This window comes from Zootoca vivipara, chromosome 16 (assembly GCF_963506605.1).
Source record: "Zootoca vivipara chromosome 16, rZooViv1.1, whole genome shotgun sequence".
NCBI lineage: Eukaryota > Metazoa > Chordata > Lepidosauria > Squamata > Lacertidae > Zootoca > Zootoca vivipara.
In genome coordinates, this window is record NC_083291.1 from 37291507 (window position 1) to 37318027 (window position 26521).

At 45.9% G+C, this 26521-nt stretch overlaps 1 protein-coding gene across 1 annotated transcript; it reads left to right on the top strand.

Annotated features, from left to right (window-relative positions):
- Positions 1 to 1067: 1067 nt before the first annotated feature.
- On the top strand, positions 1068 to 22368 carry LOC118075500 (uncharacterized). Its single transcript, XM_035097528.2, has 5 exons — positions 1068 to 1169; positions 7708 to 7814; positions 16767 to 17000; positions 19325 to 19531; positions 21067 to 22368. Exons 2-5 carry the CDS (start codon positions 7715 to 7717, stop codon positions 21333 to 21335), a joined length of 810 nt encoding a protein of 269 aa, XP_034953419.2. The 5' UTR covers positions 1068 to 1169; positions 7708 to 7714; the 3' UTR covers positions 21336 to 22368.
- Positions 22369 to 26521: the final 4153 nt, after the last annotated feature.

Here is a 26521-nt window from a genome sequence, read left to right on the forward strand (position 1 = left end):
TCATAACCCAAAGGCAGCTAAGTGAGGAATCCAGCACAAAACAGCAGTGCCAGCTATCCCCAAAGCATCTGTCTCCCAGAATTGATGAACAGGGCCAGCTCCAGAGGGTGGCAAGGCTGGGCATTTGCCAGGACCCCCAAAACAACAGGTGTCCATCCCACCACAGCAGGCCTTTCATTTCTGCTCTTTGCACAGAAGAGCCAAGAAGATCAGATGCAGCCGAAGAGCATTCTCAGTGTTCACATCCCTCCTCTTGTGGACTAGGGAGGTCCACTGAAGTTGCCACACTTGATGGATCCCCAGATCCTGGAGCCAGAACTGTTGGATAATAATAATTCTGCATTCAGTACAAGGGACTGAATGGAATTCATTTTCACAAACTGGTACTTTCCCTTCCTTTTGCTTCACAGTGGTCAGAGCTCCAGACAACGGCTCGGTTTCAAATTGGTACCCTCTCTTGGCCAAACCTACCTTTCAGGGTTGTTGTGAGGACAAAATGGGGTGGAAGGGGCAAAAACCATGATTGCTGCCCTGTGCAAAGTGCAGGTAAAGCGAGACTGTAACAAATCAATAATACTAGGGAACTTAAAATCGGTCTGCAATTTGGGAGCAGGCTTAAGAAGAAAACCCCCTAAGACACAGCAAGATGCAAAACTTGTTCTGCCTCGGGCAACAAAATGGCTTGGGAGGAATATATTCTGTAGCAGGAGACCAGATATATTGAGGTGCAGCTGCTGCTTCTGGAGGGAGGAGGGGGTCAGCTGTTTATTATGCCAGGCGCTGAGAGTCGGTGGCACCTTGGGTGGAGCAGCTTCTGGTCTGGTGGCATTTCGTGTAGAGATAATACGGCCCACTTAAACTGAATTTAGCCCACCCACTCCCTGGACCCCAGCCCAGCAGCACCAAGGCAGGCGCAGGGGAGTGGCTATTTTGTGTGATGATAGCCTAGGCTATTTTGTTTCCCTCCCCAGCTATCGGGCTGAGCTACAGTCAGGATGTTATGACGACAGACGAGCTGGAGCATCAGCCAGCCCAGAATGGACCGAGTGTGAAAGGCAGGCGGAGAGGGAAGCCTGTGCCAAACTGTGAGTGTGCTTGGCGTGCGCAAGTGCTGTGGAGGAGTGAGAAGGGAACCGGGGGTCCATTCCTGTCCTCTGAGCTGCTTGCAGGTAAATCAAGGCTTTGCTGGCCCCCAGATTCCCTTAACACCCATCGCCCTCGTAATACCCGGTTCTTTTATACTTAATTGTGACATTTTCCTGTATGATTGTGATCCCGGCAGCTGCTTCCCTGCATGCCTTTTGACAGGAGTCTGGAAGTTTATCTCTTGTGGTGGGGTCCTCCTTCTGCTTGCCATTTAGCATGTCACTAATCTTTGCATGAAAGCTATGTATTTTTTTTTTAATCATTTAGTCAGCACTTTGCAAGGTACTTGTGCTCTCTGCACAATCTGCCTTCTTGAATGGCACTCCAGAATCTTCCTGCTCAAACAGCTTGCTTTAGAAGGGGCTTGCAGGAGGTCCCCGGTTCAATCCCTGACATCTCCAGTTAGAGCTGGGAGAGACACCTGCCTGAAACAATGGAGAGCTGCTGCCAGTCAGAGTTGACAGTATTGGACTGGATGGACTTGGTATACGGCAGCTTCATATACTCCTGTGAAGTGGTTGTAATTACCATGGGCTCATCTAGACGTGTTCTGTGGCGGTGGGGACCAAACCCAAAATACTTGGTTATGCTGAAGGGGCAGTCAAAACAGCCATTAAACCAAATTATGTTGCTGTGAAGTACCCTGGCAAAATGTATCTCTTGGGGGGGGGGGATACCAGGAACATGATGTATAACCATGGTTGAGAAGAGGCCTGTATCTGAAGTTTCTCGGGGTCTTGGACGTACTGGGAACCCTACTTTTAAAAATAATAAATAATAAATATTGTACTTGGCCTTTTGAAGTTAGAGGTCTATCTTCTCTAAATAGCCTGACACCATCATTTTGTTTGTTTGTTAATATTTTCATGGTTTGCCGTTTTTCTCCCCTTCACAGTGAATAAAAACAATAAGAAGAAATATCGGCAGTGGATCATAGCAATCTGTAGTGCAGCAGCTAAATTAAACAGCTAGATTAAATACAATCTGAACAGCATGAAAAGTGGGAAGGAGGGCAGGGGGCTTGGTGGAGAGACCACAGTACAGTACTAACTTAGAACAGTGCCTTATGAGAATCTGTGTATGGGAACAAATGGAAATTACGATGGGTTAGGCATTATACAGATATAAGATATGTACACACCAACATGCATTTAAAGCCCACATCAAAAATCTGGGAACTGTAGTTGGGTATGGGTGTTGAGAATTGTAATTCTGTGAGGGGAAAACTATTCCTAGGAGTTCCTAGGAGTCTTTTGGGTGAAGTCATGTGCTTTTTAAGTGTTTGGTGTGTAGGCAGCCCAGATATGGGTGTGCATTGTTGCGCTTGCCCAGTCTCCAGGTGGTGTGCCCATAAGGAGGGGGATAGATTGGCTCTATAATATAAAAAGTGTCATTTGACATGGCTGAATGTGGCACAAATGTTCAGCAGCCATCCACTTCACCATTTTTTTACTCCATATCCTTAACCAGACAGGCAGCAGCTCCCTTGCTGCTATCCGATGAGCCATTTCTGTCTGTGGGTGGAAATACAGAAGGCTGGAGCGCTAGCCAGATCTGGGCACTTGTCAGTCTCGTTGATTTCGATGGGAGAGTTGAGCACCTGCTGCTCGGGCAGCGTACTGGTTAGCGTAGCCAATTTCCCCCCTCTCTCACCCCCCAGCTTCTGTGCTATGAAAGCTGACACAACAACCCTGTAGAATGTAGCAGGTGGTGACTCTTTCCCCCCCATCTCTCTATCTCCACTTTGGGAAAAGATTCTGCTATTGAATCATTCATCTATTAAACGCGCAGAACCCTAGCGGGAAGAAATAATGTTTCAGGCCGTCCAAGTGTCCCTATTTTCCAGGGACAGTCCCAGAATTACAGGAGCTGTCCCAGTTTCTGTTTTGATCTCAGAATGTCCCGCTTTTCCTTGGACATCTCTATTTTCACTGAAGAAATGTTGGAGGGTATGGACTTAGGCGACCCCTGAGCCAAGGAGTTAAGGAAGTATACAACTTTTAGAAGACATCTTAAAGCAGCCCTGTACATGGAAGTTTTTTTTTAATGTTTAATGTTTTATTATACTTTTTATATCTGTTGGAAGCTGCCCAGAGTTGCTAGGGCAACCCAGTCAGATGTGTGGGGTATAAATATTATTATTATTATTATTATTATTATTATTATTATTATTATTATTTATTATTATTATTATTATTAATTATTATTACTAACCACATCTCTATTTTCATTAGAGAAATGTTGGAGGGTATGTGAAGTGCCTGGCCTCTTAGCCCCCTCCGCTCCAGCCCACTGAAGCTATGCTGCCCTCCCTACCCGAAAACCCTGGAGTCCAACGGGGCCCCCTCCCGGCTTCTACGTTTTTGTTCCTGCTGTTTTGCCTTCCTCTGTTATTCTAGCCCCAGTGGGGTGGGAGGTTAATGGGCCTGTTGTTTCCTGTTTCCCCCTCCCAGGGCTTTGAACTGACCGGATTGGTTGGGGAGGATTGGAGAGAGCTCAGGAAGCTACAACCCAGCAGCAGCCTCACCTCTGAGCCCCTCATGTCTTTCATCTCCGCCCCAGTTCGGCTCCCCGCCGCACACGTACAACCTTGATCCTATAACCCAGTGAAATGGAAATACATGCCAAACTCACTCGAAGTTGACTTTGACCGGGCTCATCAGTAGGCTTCAGCCCAAAAAGGCTTGGCCTTAACTGCCACTGGGCTGTTAGGGCTAATACCGTATCCCTTTTCCGGTTTCATATCAGCGGTGGATATTTGGCCAGGCTGATCCATCCATCCTAGAAAAAAGGGAAAGCCAAACTCCCCACCCCCACCCCCCGTCGCAACTCCAGTCTTTCAGGGGCAGCTGACTGTTGTTGTGAGGGTCTAATTTTTATCACATTGTCTGTCCTCCAGTACAACAGCCAAGTTGAAATGTGCTGCAGTGAGCTGCTCTTCTGGACTCTGCTCTTCTGGCCACATCCACGCCATACATTTAAAAGCACCATTATACCACACACATGGGACTATACAGCTGCAAATATAACGTTTTACGTCTGTTTTAAGTGCAGTACACAAATGTGACACTAGATGGTGATGGTGAGCTTATGGCAAAATCAATATATTTTTCAAAACGTTTTTTTTAAAAAAAAAAATCACAGCATTTTTATATGTGTCTAGATTTCACCATGGATTTCCTCAGAGACTCCTCCTGTCAGAGTACTGAGCGCTCTTAGGGCCAGGTGGTCCAAAGCACGGCCCTTCAGGCCATTTTTTGTGGCCCTCAGCAACATTGGGCATCCCCTTTTGCCCTGCCTTCCCAACGCCAGGAATGCAAGGTGCTGGGCTTTAGGAAGGAGGTGTGAGGGCTCTGACAGGGTCCTAGCGTCCTCCCACCCCCTTCCCACAGCCTAGTTAGTACTTTCCCAGCTTTGGGAAGGAGGTAGGTAGGAGGGCTCTAGGATCCTGCCAGTGCCTTATGCCTCTTTGCCAAAGCTCCTTACTTACATACCCTCCAACATTTCTCCAATGGAAATAGGGATGTCCCATTCCATAATGATAATTTTACTATTGATACCCCACACATCTTACTGGGTTGCCCCAGCCACAGCCACTCTGGGCGGTTTCTAACACATATAAAAACACAGCAAAACATTAAATATTAAGAAAACTTCCCTATACAGTACAGGATTGCCTTCAGACAGCTTGGGGGGTCAGATAAGTCCATACCCTCCAACATTTCTCCAATGAAAATAGGGACATCCTAAGGAAAAGCGGGACAAATCAGAAACTGGGACAACTTCTCTAAATCAGGGACGTCCCTGGAAAATAGGGACTCTTGGAGGGTCTGTGCTTAGGCAGCTTTGAGAAGGTAGTAGGATGGCTGGGTGCAGGGGCGTACCCAGGATCAAAACTGGGGGGGGGGCAAGAGAGGGGAATAGAGAGGGAAGGAAGGAGGGAGGGAAGGAAGGAAGGAGGGAGGGAAGGAAGAGAGAGAAGGAAGGAAGGAAGGAAGGAAGGAAGGAAGGAAGGAAGGAAGGAAGGGGTGAGAGGGAGGGAGGGAGAGTAAAAAAGGAAGAAAGAAAGAGGGGGGAAGGAAGGATGGAAGGAAGGGTGGAGCTCCCATCCGCCCCCCCATCTCAGACTGCTCCTCCCCCCGCACACGTTCCTGTCGCTGGCTGCAGCCGCGGAGGGGGCCAAAACAGCCCGATTTCCATAAACCACAGCAACTTTTCCCCTTCAGTTTTTGGAGGGGAAAAGTGTGGGTTATGGTCCGTAAAATACGGTATTATTTTTTTGCTTCTGGAGGGGGGCAGCTGCCCCCCCTGCCCCTCGCTGGGTACGCCCATGGCTGGGTGAGTGTGTCAAATTCTGGCCTCACTCCCAGCACAGGTTCCGTGTTGAAGTACTCTTGAGGCCTACTTGGTATGAAAAGATGGACTGCTGTGTTTTAGGAGATCCCTATTCCCTTAACAGAGTTACAATTCCCAAAGTGGTTTAACAGTCAAAGTGGTTATAACAGCCCAATGCTATTTCATGACACCCTTTTGGCTTAAATTATTGTTCATTCATTCATTCAACTTACTAGTTGCTTCTTCCTTCCTTCCTTCCTTCCTTCCTTCCTTCCTTCCTTCCTTCCTTCCTTCCTTCCTTCCTTCCTTCCTCCTTTCCTTTCCTTTCCTTTCCTTTCCTTTCTACAAAAGCAACACAAAGGGACTTAAATGAAGCCATAGTTCCACTCCTCCCGCGCTCTGATGTTCTGATGAGGTTCTGCTGATGGCAAGTCCATAAAAAATTATTGCCTCCTTTTTTAAAAAAACTAACCTACCTGTTCCATATACCCATGGCAGCCAAAGGAACCACCAGTAGTAATATACAACTGACCAACTGTACCATGATGCTGACCTGAGAAGCAGAGGGAACGGCGGGAAGAACAATGGTTCTAAACAGGGGCGTAGGAAGAGGGGAGCGATAAGGGCGCTCCGCCCTGGGCAGCGTGATCCTGAGGGTGCCATCGTGGCTGCCCGCCCCTCCCCTGCGGGCGACGCGCCACGCCCCCAGAACGCGCACCACGCCCCCAGAATGTGTACCCGCTCTGCCCCCGCCTGCTCTCCGCCCCCCGGTGCCAGAGCATGAAGCTCCGCCACTGGTTCTAAATTACAAAATGCCCTCTGCTTGGTAGCATAACGGGCAATGGGTGGTATTAAACAAGATGGTTGTGCTAGTGCAAGGATTAGTGCTGGCACAACAGGATTTCCGCCTCTTCCTCTACACACTGTCCCCAAATCTGCTCTGGAGGCTTTTGGGGAAACACAGAACAGATTCAGGGGGAGCACAGGAAGAGAGGAAGATCATTCTGCTGGAAGATCATTCTGTTGTGCAAGCAGAAATCTGTGTGCTGATGGAAAAATCTTCTTAATGTGATGATGTGAATACAACTCAGTTTCAGGGAATCTGCTATCTACAAGCATAAGAACAATAATAATGGTGGTAACGGGAAGGACTGATGTGTAGGGTCATGGAGGATGAGAACATTTCTAGTAGACCCCAGGTCAAGAGTTCAAAGTACGTCACATGTATCATTTCAGCCATCCTTCTGATAAAATAGATTGACTTTTTAGGGAGGGAGGTGGCTGTGCTGGCTTGCAGAGGCCAAAACTATCATTCACATCAGCTGACCACACTGCAAGAGTCAAAACTGGTAAGAGTTCCCAATGAAGAGGGAGTCTACATGTTATAGGGTCTATATGTTATTTAGGCATCGCTTAAAAAGAAGACATGCACCACCATAAAAGATGATGCAGAGTTGCAGAGAATTCGCTTGTGCTAGCATATTACATAGATGCCAATTTAGAAATACTTACTGTAATTTCTCTAGAAATGCATTTCCAAGCACAGTTCAAAGTGTTGGTGCTGACCTTTAAAGCCCTAAATGGCCTCGGTCCAGTATACCTGAAAGAGCGTCTCCATCCCCATCGTTCTGCCCGGACACTGAGGTCCAGTACCGAGGGCCTTCTGGCGGTTCCCTCGTTGCGAGAAGCCAAGTTGCAGGGAACCAGGCAGAGGGCCTTCTCGGTGGTGGCGCCCGCCCTGCGGAACGCCCTCCCATCAGATGTCAAAGAGAAAAACAGCTACCAGATTTTTAGAAGACATTTGAAGGCAGCCCTGTTTAGGGAGGCTTTTAATGTTGAATAGATTATTTCATTTCATTTTTCTGTTGGAAGCCACCCAGAGTGGCTGGGGAAACCCAGCCAGATGGGCGGGGTATAAATAAATAAATAAATAAATAAATAAATAATAATATTATTATTATTATTATTATTATTATTATTATTATTATTATGGAGACTGCAGCCAGGTGACCTGTGTTTCTTCTCAGTCTGCTCTGCAGACTGCCCCACATCTGAAATAGAGGACTGACCTCTGTACAGCATGGCCACCCTTGTGACTATAAGTGTTGTAGACCCATCCACCCATCAACAAAGTAGAGGGGGGTGGAGACCATTTGGCGCTGAGCATAATACCATGCGGGACTTAACTCTTATGCGATTTCCAACTTCTCGTATTCCCATTTTTAGTTCCCAGATGTCAGCTGTCAACTCAGGTGTCCCTATCAGGCCTGATGGAACAAAGACAGAATCCAGAAGGGACCCTGGGGATGCTACAAAAATCACCCCCAATTCAGGTGAGTAACCTGACCATTTAATTCAATAGAAATTCTTCTGGGTTACAGGTAAGCCAAATGCACTATTCAGCCTTGCTCCGGGCTCCATACATGTAGAACACTCTCCCTGGGTCAATTGTTGCTGCTAGTCACAGCAACGGCTATTGATGAGCAACAGAAATGGGGGTGCAGTGCAACTTGCCTTAGAAGGAACTGGCCCAGCTCACGATGTTCTGCCACGCCAAGCGGCTGCACGCCTTGTGCAGTCCGTGTTGCCAAGGGGCACTGCCTCGCCAAGCATGGCCTGCTCTCAGCCAGCCCCCGTCTGCAGGGGTGGAGGAAGGGGTGTGCGGTGGGTGCGGGCCGCCCTGGGTGTCACCATTGAGGCGGGTGACAAAATGCTGGACGGCACTCACCGTGGGGCCTGCAGCACGCCCAAGTCACAACATCTCTCCTGGGAAAGAGAGAGCATGCTTGGGCATGCGCAGGCTCCGTGCTGCCCTAACCGTCCGCTCGCTGCCCCCCCCCCCCAGCTGTAGGGCGGCTGAGTGGGAGGAGGCAGGCAGACTCCGGAGGCCCTGCGGTGCACCCCGCCCCTATGGGCGGCTCACCCCGCCCCTGGGCGCGCTGCCCCAGGTGCCCGAGCGGCTTCCTCCGCCGCTGCCCGCCTGCCTGCCTTCTGACTTCCAACCTATAATTGCCTCTGGCTCCACCTGCTGTTAGTCTCCCTGTCTCCTGCCCTACGAATCCCAATGGGGTGCAGACCCCACTGCAACTGGAAATTTCTTTGTTGTTTAGGTCAAGGGATGTGTGTGTGTCCTTGTTGTTGTCATTTGCTTTTGGGGCAGTTTTCAGAAAAGGAAACAAGCCAAGTCATGGGTTGGTTGGTTTTAAGAATGGATTGTGCAGTTGAGCTGGTTAGAGGTGCAAAGTAAAAATTGGTATAGGGTAATAATAATAATAATAATAATAATAATAATAATAATAATAATAATTTTATTTCTACCCCACCCATCCGGCTGGGTTGCCCCAGCTACTCTGGGCGGCTACCAACACATATGAAAACATAATAAAACATAAAACATTAATAGTAATAATCTGATCCAATATAAAAAGTCACAATAACTTATTTCAAACAAAGCAACATTCAGCAATCCATCAGAATCTAATAGTAAACAGTAAAAAATAATTTTTTTATTTATTTTCCATTTGATAGTATACATTCACATCATCCTTATCCACTTTACTTCTTTGGCTCTTTAGAGCCTATCGACTTCCTTCCCTCCCGCCTCAAAATTAACCTTTATATCATTGCATTTTGCACGTTTTCAAATTCTAAAATACACTCATTACAAAATAGCTCAACATTTAAATGAAAATAGAGAGGAAATTTCTCATTACATGTCTTCAGACAACCCTGCTAGTGATGTTAAATGCTTACAATAATCTTTCACATATTCCCTCCAGTCCTTTTGGAATACTGGATCATGCTGGTTTCGGATTTTTCCTGTCAGCTTCGCCAGTCCATCATCTTCATCTGCCACTAGGGCTGCACTGTTCTCACTCGCCCACCCCACAGGGAAAGCCACGCAGGGTCTCTGTTGTAGAGCTGTGTTGTGCTTGCACCTTCCTCCAGCTACTACCTAGCAATGTAGTTGCTATTGAAGCTGGTGGCACTAATATACCGAAAGGAAATTTGAGGATCTAAAGCTACGATTTGTTATTTGATGAGACTCGGCACAGCAGCGAATCTATTTTTTAAAAATAAAAAACCCTGAAATTGTAATTAAAGTTAATTCAAAAGGGGCAATTAGACTTCCATTAAGTGCCTTTTAATTCAATTTTTAAATTATGCCTTTTACTATGCCGGGTGCATGGAGTGATTAATTCGATCTTTGCATTATTCATTTAAAAGTATGAAAGCTATTATTTTAAAGTTTCACATGCTCTCAGTAAGGGCACAGTTTTCATAACTAGATGGCAGGAAAGCTGCGTTCAGCTCTCAAGGAGTTGCAGGATAGAGAGCTGAACTGAGTCTAGCAAGGGTGGACCTAATCGCCCTCCCATGGGTGAGCATCAACAGCTCAAAAGGCACCTTGCCAATTGCCATGTGCAATGCCTGGTGTTAGTGCTGCAGACAAAATGGATCTGGTTCCCACGCTGAGATTCAGAGTCCCTCTGAGATTTTGGGCACTTCCAGGCTGTCACTATTTTCAGGTGGGATTCAGTCACATACCAGAAAATTCAGATTGCACAATTAAAGTTGATTTGATGCTCTTGCACAGCAAACCTATACTCTGCCCGGCCCCCAAATCTCACTTTTTGCAATAGGGAGGCGCTGGGGAAGTGCACCAAAAAGTGTAAGATAACATCTGCTTGAATCCGATGGTCCTTGCATATAAATCAGAATGAATGCTCAATAAATAGCTAATGTTGCCTAATCTCCTGACAAACAAATTGGGATGAGTGCTTGATAAACAAGTTCTGTGGATGTGACCTTAGCCCAGGGGTCGGCAAAGTTTACCTGGCCTGGGCCGGTTCACTCCAGTGGAGATCCCTCCGTGGGCTGGATCGTGCGTGCACGATTTCCAGCGTCTACGTCTGCGCAGGCACAATTTCCAGCACCGCAGAAGCGAGTCCCCATGCCACACTGTGCCAGTTTAGCACAGCGTGCAGGGACTCGCCGTGCGGACAGCTCGGTTTGGGGACGGCTCGTGGGCCAGTTAAACGACCCCTGTGGGCTGCTTGTGGCCCATGGGCCTTAGGTTGCCGACCCCTGCCATAGCCTCTTGAGCCACTGTGGAGTGAGTTTAAACCCTGAAAGATGGCGATAGCACTTGCAATTCACATCAGTTCAGTGGCTGAGCATGTGCCGTTCCTGCAGAAAGTCCCAGGTTCCATTTTTTGCATTACCGGTTAAACGCATCTCAAGTAGCAGTTGATGGGAAATACCTTCAGAGATCAAGGGAACCCAGGTGGTGGTGTGGGTTAAACCACTGAGCCTAGGGCTTGCTGATCAGAAGGTCGGCGGTTCGAATCCCTGTGACGGGGTGAGCTCCCGTTGCTTGGTCCCAGCTCCTGCCCACCTAGCAGTTCGAAAGCACGTCAAAATGCAAGTAGATAAATAGGAACCACTACAGCGGGAAGGTAAACGGCGTTTCCATGTGTTGCTCTGGTCTGCCAGAAGCGGCTTTGTCATGCTGGCCACATGACCTGGAAGCTATACGCCGGCTCCCTCGGCCAATAATGTGAGATGAGCGCGCAACTCCAGAGTCGGTCACGACTGGACCTAATGGTCAGGGGTCCCTTTACCTTTACCTTCAGAGACAGGGCAGTCTCAAGCAGGTCATGCGCCCTGGCGCTGAGGGGCGGAGATCGCTCCGGCGACCCCGCCCTCGCAGGGCGCAGCATGGCTTCCGCGCGGCTTTGCCGTGCAGCGCCCTGCCTACCGGCCCGGCGCCCTAGCACCCCGTGCCACCGGGACTCAGGAGTCAGGAACAATGAAAGTAGGCAAAGCCAGGCTTTATTTCTAAAACAGCGCTGAGTGGTCAATTCCCCGGGCTATCGCTCCAAGAGGACTGACCCAGAGCTTTGGGCGATGTCCGTTTCTTATACACAAGACTACACAAAGACCTGACACAGGTCCAGAAAATTACGTATTGGCAAAAAGCAGTTAGAAGCATTTTGAGCACAATAGGCAGGTATAATCAGTTTTTGGCCAGCTCTAGGATGGCAAAGGTAAGAAAGATTGTATTGCTATACCATATAGAAGCATTCCGGTCTGACACATTCCTTAAAGGTTCAAGTGCATATTATCTTGGCTGTACTTCCGCTAAGCAAGCAAAGTGAGCAATACAGAAAGCCAAAGGCTGGTGGATAGATCCACAAATAGAACTACAAAGATCCAGTTTTAGGCTAAATGCACCAAACCAATAGTCTGACCTGGTTTTGGGGAGCTTCCTATGTTCTACTAAAAAAAATAACAAGGGATCCCCAAAAGGCAAAAATCAGGGTAGCAATTTATAAGCGACAGGTCCCAGAAACAGAGATCATCCCTCATAAGTAAGGACAGCGAAAGCATATATAAACTTGAAAGAGAAATGAGGAATGGTCAGTCTTTGGAGTTCTGATGCAGGAATTGTGGTTGTGCTGCCTGCTTGAAGAGTCTGCAGCCTTCCAACAGACTCTGCAGATTTATTTGTACCGTAAATAGACAGATGCTGCAGAAAATATCCTGTGCTCTTTTTACAAAAATCCAGGCCCTGTAAAGAGGCCAGCTTGGGAACTCAAGGAAAGGGGGCAAATTCCCCTTATTCAAAAAAAGGGCTTTCAAAGAAGAGTTTCAAAACAATTGTTTTTAAGCAAATGTAACTTATACCATCAATGCAAAATTTGATCTTACCCGAAATGCTGACATTTTCAGTAGGCTTATTTTAGTTGTGTGCCTGGCGGTGTCTGTGCAAAAGAGACAGGGAGTATTGTCAGGAGCGATTCAGTGGCCGAGATACTTGGGCAGAAGAGCGATGCCTGGCACCAGCATACTCCTGTTGCATTTCTAAGGCCATCGAAAGGGCAAAACCATCCTTGCCTTTCATTTTTGTGTTCCTAGTGGTGCTATTTAACTGCTATTTCAGGCTTGGGCGTGTGTGTGTGAGAGAGAGAGAGAGGGAGAGAGAGAGAGAGAGAACACAAAAACATTACGTCCAAAGGGTGGCAAGTTTCATAGTGAGGCTCAGCAGCCTTCATTTGTATTTAGTCAAGAAAGGGAAAACTACCTGTTTGTGCAGGGTTTTTGTGTCAGTATCACGTGGGTAGGTCCTTAAGCAACCTCATCTTATGTTGTTGCCGTCGTTGTGACTGAATTTTCCAAAAAGAAACCAAGTACAAATAAAGGCAAACAAGACAAACTAAAAATAAGTAAATAAAGGGGAAATTACCCCCCCCCCATGGCCATGTATTCCCAGAGCATTTTTGTGGTTGCTTTATCTCATAATAATTAGCAGTCTAAGTGGTCCTGAAGAATAATCACATAGTCGAAAGCACAGGGGAGTGGGTCGAGCCCTTCCTCTGTCCACCCTTCCCTCAGCGACACTTCCTTTCCCTCCCATCCTTTCGTAAATTCCAGGGCTGTGAAAACAAGATTAGGTGGCATTCAGTGCTATCCTAGGCATGTCCACTCAGAGGTAAGTCCTGCCACGTTCAGTGGGACTTACAGGTATTTGTGTATAGGATTACAGCCTCAGCCCTAAATGGAATCAGGCTCGAATTAAGTCACACTTCGGTGAGAATGGGAGAGAAAGTCCATCTGAGGGTGCCTCCGTTTTGCGGGAGGAATTCAAGCACACCCAGGCTGTTAGGATTCTGCAGTGGGGATTCAAGCACATACTGCAACTTTACATTGGTGCAGTTAAAGTGGATTAAAACATGGTGTTGCCTTAGCAGCAGGGTAGCCAAAAGGGTGCCCTCCAGATGTCAGGCTACAACTCCCATCAGCCTCAGTCTGCATGGTCAGGGGATTATGGGAGTTGTAGTACAACAACATCTGTAGTACAACAACATCTGGAGACCTCTGCCCTAGTGCAGCTGATCCACTTTAAAAAGAAATTGAATTTTTGTGGTTAGGAAAGTGATGCGGAAATGCATAGAAAAGTGCGGAATGAATGATGAGATGACCTGTAAATGCCCCTCAAGGATATCAGAATGAATGCTCAGGGTCATGTAACCGAATGCTGAATAAAGACCAGATATATTATGACCTCCACGTAAGCTTTGTGCAAGCAAATCAGGCTGTGTTTTAAACAAATAGGTTGTCTGGGGGGCCTCGCTGAAATCCAAAAGGCTCCACCAGCATTGACACTTTGCAGGCCGCTGACGACACACCTGGTTAGGCCAGCATGCCTCTGAACTTGAACTTCTTGTTTTAACTTTTAAAGACGTTTAATGAATGGTGTTTTAATGTTCTGATGGAATAGTGCAGGCATCCCCAAACTGCGGCCCTCCAGATGTTTTGGCCTACAACTCCCATGATCCCTAGCTAACAGGACCAGTGGTCAGGGGTGATGGGAATTGTAGTCCAAAACATCTGGTGGGCCGAAGTTTGGAGATGCCTGGAATAGTGATTGTGTGTTTTAATTAATGTATTGTTGTGAGTTTGCGGGGGGAGGGGGTCAGTCTGTATGATGCCTGAGTCCCTTCTGAGTACTAGGGTCCTGGATCCAACAAAGGATGAAATCTCATGGAGAATTCCATTGTTGAACTAGCCAGGCCAGTTCCTTTGCGAGATAATGTGGCTGTCATTGCCATCTGGTCCTTGGTATAGCAAAGGAGGTGACCTTGTGTCAGTGGGCAAATGGGTGGGCTGCCTCGCTCATGTGGCTGGTAGTGAGGAAGGCAAAAGCCAAGGCTGGGTGTGATCTGGAAGCAGGTGGCAGGCAGAAGCTAGAGAGTGAAAGCCATGGGTAGGCAAACTAAGGCCCGGGGGCGGGCGGATCCGGCCCAATCGCCAATCACGGCCCGCGGATGGTCCCGGGAATCAGCGTGTTTTTACATGAGTAAAATGTGTCCTTTTATTTAAAATGCATCTCTGGTTATTTGTGGGGCATAGGAATTCATTCATATATATTTTTTCAAAATATAGTCCGCCCCCCCCCCCAAGGTCTGAGGGACAGTGGACTGGCCCCTTGCTGAAAAAGTTTGCTGACCCCTGGTGAATGACATGCTTGATTCCAACACCGTGACTGTGATAGAAACAATATCTTAAGGAGCGTTGTTAATGCTGTGAGCCCCTCTGTCTTGGGCTCAGGTTGCATATATGTGTGAATAAACCATAAATCAGAAAGAAAACACTGTTGTCCCTCGTTCCAAGGAAACCAAACCCCTGGGTCTGGAATCTCTCACCACTCAGAGATTGGGGTGATTTGCAAAAAAGTGAAAAGTTTGTTGAGCTTTTTCTGTGCAGTTGTTTTTTTGCAGAATCTAATAAAGAGAGAGAGCCAAAATTTATGCTTCTGACATGGGCTGCCATTTGTCCAGATTTTCCTGAACATTTCAACGTTTCCCCACCCCCTCATGCTGTTTAGGAGGGCAGAATATTGGCTATGTCCGGGAAATTTAAGACCAATTTTGGCATATAAACTGTATACAAATCAATCAATAAGCAACAACAATTCCTTCTTTCAATTGCCAGAGCACGAGGAATCATTTGGAAACATCTCTTTCCCTGAAAACCAGAGATACTCGCCTGGGGAGTTTAATTCCAGTGAAGATTCCTCTCTCATTCCTTCTGCCCAGATACCAAAGAAAGCAGAAAATGGTAAGAATAAAGTGGGGAGGAGTAGAGAGAGAGTTCATAAGCAGAGGAAGCTAAGAAACAAGAGCCTAAATAGAGATCTTGGTTTTATTGGATTACGGTAATGGTCTGTAATCCCCCTGGTGCCCCATTATTTATTTACTGTAGCCCTTTATGTATTGATCAAGCCACACACATTGAGTCTCTGCACACAGAAGCTGTACACTTGCTTGCAGACTTTGCACTCTGGATCCGTCCCCGGGGACAGGGATCCCAATTCCATCACCCCATTGATTCTCCGTGCTTTGAGAAGTCTGCCTAGGGCTAAAGAGTCTTGTGGTATCTGGTGTCTGTCTGGAAATGATGAGGCAGGCAGAGAAGGGAAGGAGCCTGCCATGGCCACAGCCTGCAAAAGGATCGCCATCTTTGGCACCACTGGCATGACCGGCTTGGCCACCTTGCCGCAAGCCGTCAAGGCTAGGAACCAGGTTCTGGTGTGTGACCCGATTCGGCTTCCAGTGGAGGTCCGACCAGCACAGGTGGTGGTTGGGGACCTGGTGGACATCGACCGAGCTGTGAAGGGGCAGGGCGATGTGATCAACATCTTGGGCACCTGCAATGACCTCAGTCCCACCACTAGGGTGTCTGAAGGCACCTGGAATAATGTGGGGGCCATGAAATCCCACAGCAACCACTAAGTGGTGGTTTGTCTGTCAGGTTAGCTGCTCCAGGCAGAGTTTCTCTAAGCCAACAGTGCGTGTGGGTGTAGACAGTTAGCTCAGTGGCAGGACACATGCTGTGCCTCCAGAAGGTCCCAGGTTCAGTTCCCACTCAAAATATTATCAATATTATTGGGGGGGGCGGATTGTGTGAAATGATTACCATTTATGTGTTTTTAAATGCAAATAGCCAGTAGGACTACCACTGGTAAAGGCATGTTGTACATTCTGGTACGGGGTTAAAAGTCTTTCTTAGTATTTATTTTACATTGGTTTCTGCTCCTTAATTTTATTATTTTTATTCTATACTTCTGTTTCTCAAGTCTCCTTTTCCTCCTTCCTTCCTTCCTTCCTTCCTTCCTTCCTTCCTTCCTTCCTTCCTTCCTTCCTTCCTTCCTTCTTGGTGAATTTATGTTTTTCTTTTAATAACTAATGGTGCAATCCTAACCATGGGTGTAGCCAGGGGGGCAGGGGCGGCAGCTGCCCCCGCATCAATAAAAATCAACAAAATTCATAGCAAACTGAGGTCATGCCCCCCCCTTCCAACAAAAGGCCTCCCTCCCCTAACAAAAATTCTGGCTAAGAAGTTGACTAAGAAGCAAGTCCTATTGAATTCAATGGAGCTTCCTCCCGGACAAGTAGGAAATGGGGATAGCATGTTGGAGGAACGGTCTACTAAGAAAAGGGAAATATAGTGAAATAAACTATTGTTTTAAAAGACAGCTTTTTTAAAAAAGTAAATACTGTAGCCATCACGTCATGGGGAGGTGAGACATATCGGAACCACAGTGTGCAAGGAGGAGGTTTAACCACTGCCCTCTGTCAATGGTGCCGGCAAAAGTTGCCCCCTCCTAAAACTGCTGTTGGCCATTTACGAGGGAAGAGTTATTATTCTTGCAGCATAATCTTCACCCAGTGCCAACGTTGCACCTGCAGGCTTCAGGTTACTTTCCCCTTTCTTTGCAGAGCTCCCCCAGTCCGTCGTCACTGGCATCGTCAACTCCTCTTTCCAGCCAGGGAAGGTTACCCTCCATCCTGCCTACTGCGCCAACGGCTGTGGGCTTCCCCCGGCTTCCGTGAGGCAGCAGCCGCGAGTCTCCAAGAAGCAGCGCATTGGCTCCACCGCCTCTGTCTGCACCAACAGCAGTAGGAAGAGCTGCAAATCCACAGCATCTCAGATCCAGGAGGTGGCTGGGGATGGTGAGTGCATGGGCATTGAGAGTGGGAGGCAGTTTGGGAGGGATGGGTCAATGGGTGGGACACCGCAAAAGACTTGGATGGAGAGTAACAAGCTCAAAATAGTGACATTGGGGCTTAGCTGGAGCTCAGTGGTGGGACATAAGAACTGAGACTCTGGCAAAAAGGCTCTCTTTAGCCTCTTCCTTTCCAATGTGAACACTGGGGTACAATGGTTATGGGAGAGGGCTGTTGGCCTTATGTGCTCTTGTGAGCTTCCCAGGGGCATCTGGTTGTCCATTGTGGAGCAAAAGGATGCTGGACCAGATTGGCCTTTGGGTTTAACCCTGCAGGACTCTTCCTATGTTCTTCAAGTCTACCTGCCCATTCCCCTTCCCATCTGTGACCATAGGAAAGTTTAACTAATCACCCGCGCAAGCCCCATCTCACATGACGACATTTTGCGATATTTATTTTGGTTGTATTGTAAGACCGGCTTATTTTACCTTTAACTTTCTTGATTTGATTTTTGACGAGAATAACAATGCACGTTACAAATACAAGCAAGAAGAAGAAGAAGTCCCAGCAAAAGAAGAATGGATACAAAAATTGCGGAATCTGCAGAAATGGCGAAACTTACCGGAAAAATAACAAATCAAGACAACAAACTTTTTATAAAAGGATGGAATATTTACAAATGAATTGTAAACAGATAAGAACAGTGGCAGGATTAATGTAATAACCTGCAGTTTCATAGGAGTATATATTTAAAGTAGATGAATAAATGAGCAAATTAAGTTAATTTGTATATGCAGAAAATATTAAAAATAAATTTAAGGAACCGCAGAAAGAGGGGGAAGGAAGACAAGTTTTGGAATGTTAAAATGATTACAAAATTATTGATAGGTAGCTGTGTTGGTCTGCCATGGTTGAAACAAAATAAAAAAATTCCTTCCAGTAGCACCTTAGAGACCAACAAAGTTTGTCATTGGTGTGAGTTTTTGTATCTGAAGAAGTGTGCATGCACACAAAAGCTCATACCAATGACAAACTTTGTTGGTCTCTAAGTTGCTACTGGAAGGAATTTTTTTATTTTGCTTTGACTATAAAATTATTGAAATGTATAAAATTGAAAATAATAATAAAAAGATACAAATACAGTACAAGCGACGTCACACCTTATAAAACTGACTACACTGGCAACAGTGGGGCATCTTACGTTCCTTAAGAGACCTCCCGCCTCTTGTGTACTCTGAAACAGGCCAAAGAGGCTCTGATCATTAGCCAACTCACCCTGGGAAGCCCAAAGGTTAAAGAGCAAGGCACTCTTTACCCAGGGAAGCAGTTAAGCATGCAATCTCCTTCCCCACCGGTGGCCTTAAGTGGTGCTCTTCCAACAGGGCGGCACCATGTGATTGTTCTGGCTTCAGAGGCCAACTCTTCAGGCTAGCTGTTGTTGAGTGCCTAATGAGTTTAAAGAGACTCAAGCCAGATGTTTCCCAATTGCCTTCGCACACCTTAAGATAAAGAGGACGGCAGCGGGCGCCTCGGCTGTCCTATGGGCCTGGCTCCCAGCTTCTCAGATGAAATAACAAATGTGCATTCCAGCAAATTTTAATGGCTGTTCAGCCACTGGTTTTTCCTCTTGTATGCTTTCCAAAGTACGTTTTCCATCTTTTTAATTCACTTGTTGCTTAAAAAAGAAGAAGCAAAATTGCCCAAGGGATTGGGGTTCAGAGAGAGACAGCTTCATGATTGCAGAAATGCATAGGATACTGACAAGCTGGAACGTGTCCAGAAGAGGGCAACCAAAATGGTCAAAGGCCTGGAAATGATGCCTTATGAGGAACGGCTTAGGGAGCTGGGTATGTTTAGCCTGGAGAAGAGAAGGTTAAGGGGTGATATGATAGCCATGTTCAAATATATGAAAGGATGTCATATAGAGGAAGGTGAAAGGTTGTTTTCTGCTGCTCCAGAGAAGCGGACACGGAGCAATGGATTCAAACTTCAAGAAAGAAGATTCCACCTAAACATTAGGAAGAACTTCCTGACAGTAAGAGCTGTTCGGCAGTGGAATTTGCTGCCAAGGAGTGTGGTGGAGTCTCCTTCTTTGGAGGTCTTTAAGCAGAGGCTTGACAGGCATATGCCAATAATGCTTTGATGGTGTTTCCTGCTCGGCAGGGGGTTGGACTGGATGGCCCTTGTGGTCTCTTCCAACTCTATGATTCATAGCTGGTATTTTCAGAGTCGGACCTGGAGAGGAATGATGCTTTAGAATTATACTTTGCAGGGGTGTTTCCAAATAAAGCTGTCCTATTTGCCTTCTCGCTCTCCTTTCCTTTCCACAGAGCTGTGTGCCACTCTCCTCTTAGCTTGCCTCTTCTGCCGTTTCTCGGACATCCTGCCTCTTTTCTCCGGGCCCATTTGCTCTTGCTTCCCTGTACCATCTTGCAGCTCCAGGCTTCTGGGCTTTTGCTCGGACCCCCAGGGCTGCTGCTGCTGCTGCTGCTGCTGTCGGTTTGAGGGGCCGGCCCTGGAGTTATGCTACCAGACTGGTGAATGTCTCGAACTTGCATTAGAAGTGTCTGAGCTGTGCTATCACTAACCTTGGCTGCCAAAGATGCCTTCTACTAATCTTTACTTCTTCCTGGGATCCTTATGGCAGGTGAGCAAACTTCAGTCTGAATATATTTAAGTCAGATCGGCTTTTTGGTGCACATTTGTCTTGGATTGTTTACATTTCCGGGGATATTTCTCCAGACTATGGGACTCTCTCACCTCAGAAGTGCCTATGGCTTCTGTGCTGTGGATTTTAATTTATTTTAAAAAACAAAACACTTTTAAAAAATGACCTTTTCTTAAATAAGTCGTCCGTCCCCCCCGAGAACTATGTTACTGAATATAAAGGTAAAGGGACCCCTGACCATTAGATCCAGTTGTGACCGACTCTGGGGTTGCGCGCTCATCTCACATTATTGGCCGAGAGAGCCGGCGTACAGCTTCCAGGTCATGTGGCCAGCATGACAAAGCCGCTTCTGGCAAACCAGAGCAGCACATGGAAACGCCGTTTACCTTCCCGCTGTAGCGGTTCCTATTTATCTACTTGCATTTTGATGTGCTTTCGAACTGCTAGGTTGGCAGGAGCTGGGACCAAGCAACAGGAGCTCACCCCGTCACAGGGATTCGAACTGCCGACCTTCTGATCAGCAAGCCCTAGGCTCAGTGGTTCAGCCCACAGCGCCACCTGGGTCCCTATGTTACTGAATATAGTTGATATATTAATCTCTGTTAGCTGTTTTAATTAGTCTTTTTAACAACTGTACTTGCTGCTGCCTTGTCTGTTTTGATTCTTGTTAGATTGTTCATTGCATGAGTTGCCTTGGTGGCATATAAATAATTGAATAATAACTAGTTACTCAGTATCTACATTGATTCGAACGCAGCCTGGTTGACACATCCCTCGCTCCACAGAGGCTGGCATGGCTGAGCATTTGCTGGGGGCCCTCAAGGCTGCCCAAGGGCCTGTGGCCCTAACATCCCTGCCACCCTCACATTACATGGAGCACCCCAGATGTGGGAGACCATTATCCCTATGCATGTCCTGAGATCATTCTCTCTGTGTATGTCCCGAGGGCAACTTTTTCCAAATCCACGAGCCAGCCTTGCTGCAGCTCCTCACTCTCTGGCTGATTTGTTGGTTAGGACCGTTGGTGGGGAACCTTTGGCCCTCCCGATGTTACTAAACTACAACTCCCATCAGCCCCGGGATTCATGGCCAATGGCCAGGGATGGTGGGAGCTGCAGTTCAGCAGCCTCCGGTGAGCCAAATGGTCTCCACATCAGGATTAGCAAATCTAGGCTCGGGGTGCAAGCTGTTTCTGATTTTCATTCATTCATTTCGCCTCAAAACAAAAATACACCTAGTCTTCCATGAACTGAGTTTCTGGAGCACATTGGACTCCGTGCAAAAGTCAGTGGCACTCTGAGGTCAAGATATGGCTGGAAGGCAATTTCTGCTATGTAGGAAGTTCGGGAAACTGTGGTGAGATTCCCAGATTCTCATCTTCTCCCTTTCTCTCTCCTCCTCCAGATCGCTGCGCACACTGTGCTCTTGCCTGCCTCTTCTGTGAGTTTATGTCCCTCTGCTCACTTGCCCTGGACTGCGGGGGCTGCGGGGGCTGCCTAGAGGCTTGCTGTGGTGGAGAAGGAGGGGAGTCCCTTGCCGAGAGCTGCTGTGGGGAAGCAGGTGGAGGAAACTGCCCCTGTGGGTTAGGCTGTGGGATGTTGCAGGATTGCTGCGGCTCCTCTGACTGTCTTGAGATCTGCCTGGAGTGCTGTTCTATCTGCTTCCCAGCCTGAATTCAGGGACCGGGAGATCGTGTCCATCTGTCCTCCATGGTTCCAGACTGCGTTGGGATGTGTGTGTATACCTTTGGGAATCCCACCACCCCACCAAACTACAAAGCATGGCAAGAGATTAATCTGGGCCTCTTTTCTTACCAAAGCCCCAACTCCTTTGAACATCCTCAGGCAAGCTCCTTCCTCTTTTTTTATCTCATGGTAACATCCCAAAATGCATTGCTTGTATGCACACAGCTGTTTGTATTGGATGGGATGAGGCCCATTAAGTATTGTTTCAGTTGCGTGATGTCACACCCAGACATTGTGATGATGTCATCAAAAAGGCTAAGCTGCATTCGCCCTGAAGACAGGATAAATTCCACTCGCACTACACAATCCTGCCAGGTCAAGCCTATTCTGCTCTGCACTGTAATGTTACAGAAAAATCAGTGCCATGCATCTTCGACAGGTGTCACCATGCAACTGTGGATGGAATCTCTCTCCTTTTTTTTAACTGTGACAAAAAATATATACATTGATGCTGTGATATATCTGAATGGACTGAAGCTGAATATGCCTCAGAGCCAAAGAAATTCCTCTTCCTGTACTGAATTTGTTTTCAGGGAGATTATACAAGGTTGGATATTGAATGAGCATTGCTTTTTATTTGATTGCAAGGAAGTTAGAAGGCCTTGCATTAAAAAAAAGGTGTTGTCCCACACTTTCCAGTGCATTTTCCTGTCACTTTCCTAATTCCAAAAAAAGTCCAGTTGTTTTAGGGCGTGGATTTGTTGTGCAAGACCTCCCTGAATTTGCCAGTGTGTGATTGAATCCCACCTGAGAATAGCTATACAGTCTGGAAGTGCCTGATGTGTTTCTGATGTGAACTTTAAATGGACTATATAGGCTCCAGGTTGGTGTTTATCACATGACTATTTCTTTGTGCCTGGAAATATATTGTTGTGCTGATCAGGATGCCTGATTGTAAAATAAATTTAAATTAATGAAGCCAGCACCTGTTACTTCAGTTTTATTTCTGTACCAGCATTGCTTGCCCCCAAAGTTCTCACATCTCCCCCCCCCCCACAAATTATTGTGTTGTTGGGCCTGAGTTGTGTGACTGTAATGTTACAGTCTGGAACCCATTGTGGTTTCCTCCAGAGGGTGTTGGGACTCCTACGCCTAGTCTTGGTTTGGAGGGACTCAAAAACTCTTGTAGCACTGTAAATACTAAGCCTTTGTGAACTGCAGACTGATTCCTTCTGATGACAAGTTCCCAGTTCCTTATTCAACACACAGCTACATTATTATATCATCTAGATAGCTCAGTTGATTGGTAGGTAAAGGTAAAGGACCCCTGGATGGTTAAGTCCAGTCAAATGCAACTATGGGGTTGTGGCACTCATCTTACTTTCAGGCCGAGGGAGCCAGTGTTTGTCCACAGACAGCTTTCTGGGTCATGTAGCCAGCATGAATTTACCACTTCTGGCACAACAGAACACCGTGATGGAAACCAGAGCACACGGAAATGCCGTTTACCTTCCCGCCACAGCGATACCTATTTATCTACTTGCACTGGTGTGCTTTCGAACTGCTAGGTAGGCAGGAGCTGGGACAGAGCAACGGGAGCTCACCCCATTGTATGGATTTGAACCACCAACCTTCTGATTGGTAAGCACAAGAGGCTCAGTGGTGTAGACCACTGTGCCACCTGCATCCCTTGGTTGGAGCATGGTGCTGATTCTGTCAAGGTTGAAAGTTTGATCCCTATAAGGGACAACTGCATATTCCTACATTGCAGAGGGTTGGACTTCACTAGACGATCCTCAGGCTCTCTTCCAACTCTATGATTCTGCCCTATGGGCAGCTTGAACAAGGAGCTGAAATTTATATGTGTTGGTATTTTGTGTTTTATAATTGGGTTATAAAGAAAAGAATAGATATGGTAAAATAAAAAGGTGAATTCCCTGTAAGCCTAGATCCAGGTTTGGGGCAAGTACTCTTTGGTGAGAGAGCCCCGGCAGAAATTTAAAATCACAAAACATGCAGCTAAATAAAGCATGGAAATATAGACTGCTAGACCTTTGAAATAGCCTCTTCTAAGTTGCTTCCAAAATCCCTGCTTCCCTTAGCATAGAAAGAGACCACAAGTTTGGTAAGTTAAAAATGGTTTACTTACAAACAAATCAAAGGTCAGATTCAAGTGCTTTTCCATACAGCAGCAGGAAAAGGCAGGCAGCATGACTTAGCTTCAAAATGGTAAATATTTATAAAATTATTGTATAGAAACACAAGGCTTGCTTAAGCCACACAGTCGAAGCTTGGGATATCCAGTTTAGACATCCTTACTGGTAGGGTTCACATAGTGGAAAAGAAAGAAAACAAATAGTTTGGTAACGCCTCCTCCTGAGATGAGGGAGTGTAACCTAGCTAAGCCTGGCAGGACAGCTTACTCTATGGTCTTAACCCCTCATGCATTAATCAGAATTAAGCATGTTGGTTATATGAGGTTGGATATATCCCACAAAATGCTCTTGCACCTCAAAATAAGCTTTGGGCTGCTCCTATATTGTACATCCTTTGCAGCATCAGCCCTCCATTTGGCTCTGGATATGTCTTTTTGCCTGGCTGAATCTTGACAATGAACACAGCACCCTCCTTCAGAATGCATTATTTATATATAACTTAATAAATAATAATAAATCTATGGCCTTTTAAACTATGTGGGTTTATAGTTTTTGTTTGTTGTTATGGTATGTATTTTGTGTTTTTATATTGTAAACTGACTGTGATCTTCGGATGAAGGGTGGTATAGATATTTAATAAATAATAATAGGAAATTGTGTAATCAAGACCTCTGCTTTAAAAAGGTGCGTTGGGGCAATTTACAAATCATAAAGCATATAAGATGAAACTAAGCATTTTTAAAAAAGGCATTTCATCATAATGTTTTTGATCAGGCAGGTTAGCGGAGTTTGTAACCTGAAGCATTTGTAACCTGAGGCGTTTGTAACTTTAGGTACCACTGTATATGAAACAATTACTCCTCTTCCTTCTCAGTGGCTGCAATCTCAGATCAGGATGCAGAGCTTTGCTGCCTCTTGCTGGGCGAATGAGAGCAGGGCATTCTGATGGAGGCAAAGGCCTTTCCACACAGAGCTCACTTAATAACACTCAAAGGGCTCGCCCAGACAACACCATCTCAAAATTCACTTGCTTTTCCATTTTGGGGGTAGGAACCACACAAAGTTTCTAATGACCAGGTGACATGCTGTTTTCCCCAGAGCTAAAATCTGCTTTCCAACTAATGCAAAAAAGGCTTTCTAAATTTGTTACATGTGTATTTGCCATATCACGTTTTTGGATTTATCCCATTTCCCCCTATCTCTTCACTCCTCCTCTGGCTGCTAGGGATCTTAGGATCTGTCCCCCAACTGCAATATATGATCACAGTGGCGAGACTATTATATGCACAAAGATGGAAGGACTTATTATTACGTACTAGGGAAGAATGGTTATTGAAATTAATGGATTTGGCTGTGATAGCAAAGTTGACATGTTTAATTAGAGAAAAATCATTGTTGACATTTATTAATGATTGGAAGGCCTTTATGGACTTCTTAAGTAAAAAAGGAAAATGTAGTACAGTATCTGGGTTTAAAGTCTGAAAAAAGGTTGGTTTATGGAAAGTAGGAGAGTTTGATGCTATTATGGAGCATGGGGTTTGCATATATAAAGTTGATATAAAGCTGATAGACAGGGAATTGCAAGTCGTTTTTTTCTTTTTTCTTTTATTCCTTTTTATTTATTTTCTTTCTCTTAGTTCAGGCTTCCTCAACCTCAGCCTTCCAGATGTTTTGAGACTACAATTCCCATCTTCCCTGACCACTAGTCCTGCTAGCTAGGGATGATGGGAGTTGTCGAGCTTGACGAAACCTGTTTTAGCTTTTATGTTTAAAAAACATTTGGTATTTGATGTTAACTTTTGTATACTGCTTTGTCTTTTTTGGTTCTTCATGTGCTAATAAAAATAACTTTCAGTGAAGAAGAAAAAGATCATTCATCCTGATTTGTTTGTTTCCCATTATTTGTGCTTTCCACACTTTTCAGTGTTTCCCCCTTCACTTTTCAAATTGGAAAAAGTCAATTTTTAAAACAGTGGATTTTTTCATGCTAATATGGCAGAGTTCTTTAATTCCCATTAACTGCACAAACCTAAAGATCTGGTCACTTGAAGCCCTCCTGCAAAATAGTGACAGTTTGGAGGCCCTAAAAGATTCATGAGACACCTAAATATTGATTATGGTATATGCTTTTGTTAAAGTAAGCAAAAAGCTTATACCATAATAACATTTGTTAGTTTTAAGGTGCCCAAAAGGTCTTTACTTTCTTGGTGCAACAGACTAACGTGGCTCTCTCCAGAAATTCTTAATTCAATGGATCATTTCTTATCCTTTGATCAGTTTCTAGTTAGGGCTGCTCTGCTAGCTCTCAGCTAGCAGAAGCACTGGGATTATTCCCCCATATGGGGTAGATCCACATGTACATATTTGCAACTAAGTCTGCCTTCAGGAATCCAACTGTGAACTGATGTGAGTAAACTTCTATTATTGACTTTGAATAAAATTGTCACGTCTTTATTTTTTTTAAGAGGGATTCATGGGAACTTACCAGGAACATACAATTCAATCTGAGACAGATTGAATTGTATAATAGTGAGAGGCTCACACGAGCCTGCAACCAGCTATCTGCTGTGCATATAAAAAGGGGAATGTAAACTCTGTTAAGTAAAGGAACTTGCTAGCACAAGTTAGGAAGGATATTAATAATATATCCTCTGCTGCCACCCTGAACATTCCCACACCCCATCCCTGCCTTTCTCATACCCCAGACCTAAACACATTCACTTGGGACAGAGGCTGAAGTATGCTCTCACTGCTTGTATTTGAAGCTGTGCACGCATTATGTTAGCTACGATCCATATGGTTCCTATAATTTATTGAGAGATACACCTGTCCTGTGCGATTAGAAAAAGTAAAATGCAATGAAGCTGAGGTGTGTACATTTGAGACAGCTGAGCTGATGCACATGCGCATATGAATGTGCAAACCTCACTGAATAGGAATTTGGTGCAGCAAAACAAATCAGGTCATGCTCATAGGGTGAAGATATTCCCGCTCCCTCTCTGGTCTGTGCTACAGCAT

Excerpts from the sequence above, each read along its gene's own strand:
- LOC118075500 (XM_035097528.2), top strand. The coding sequence starts at position 7,715 with ATGTCAGCTGTCAACTCAGGTGTCCCTATCAGGCCTGATGGAACAAAG. Across the intron at positions 7,815-16,766 it reads AAAAATCACCCCCAATTCAG|AGCTCCCCCAGTCCGTCGTC; the intron begins GTGAGTAACCTG and ends CTTTCTTTGCAG. Across the intron at positions 19,532-21,066 it reads GGAGTTATGCTACCAGACTG|ATCGCTGCGCACACTGTGCT; the intron begins GTGAATGTCTCG and ends CTCCTCCTCCAG.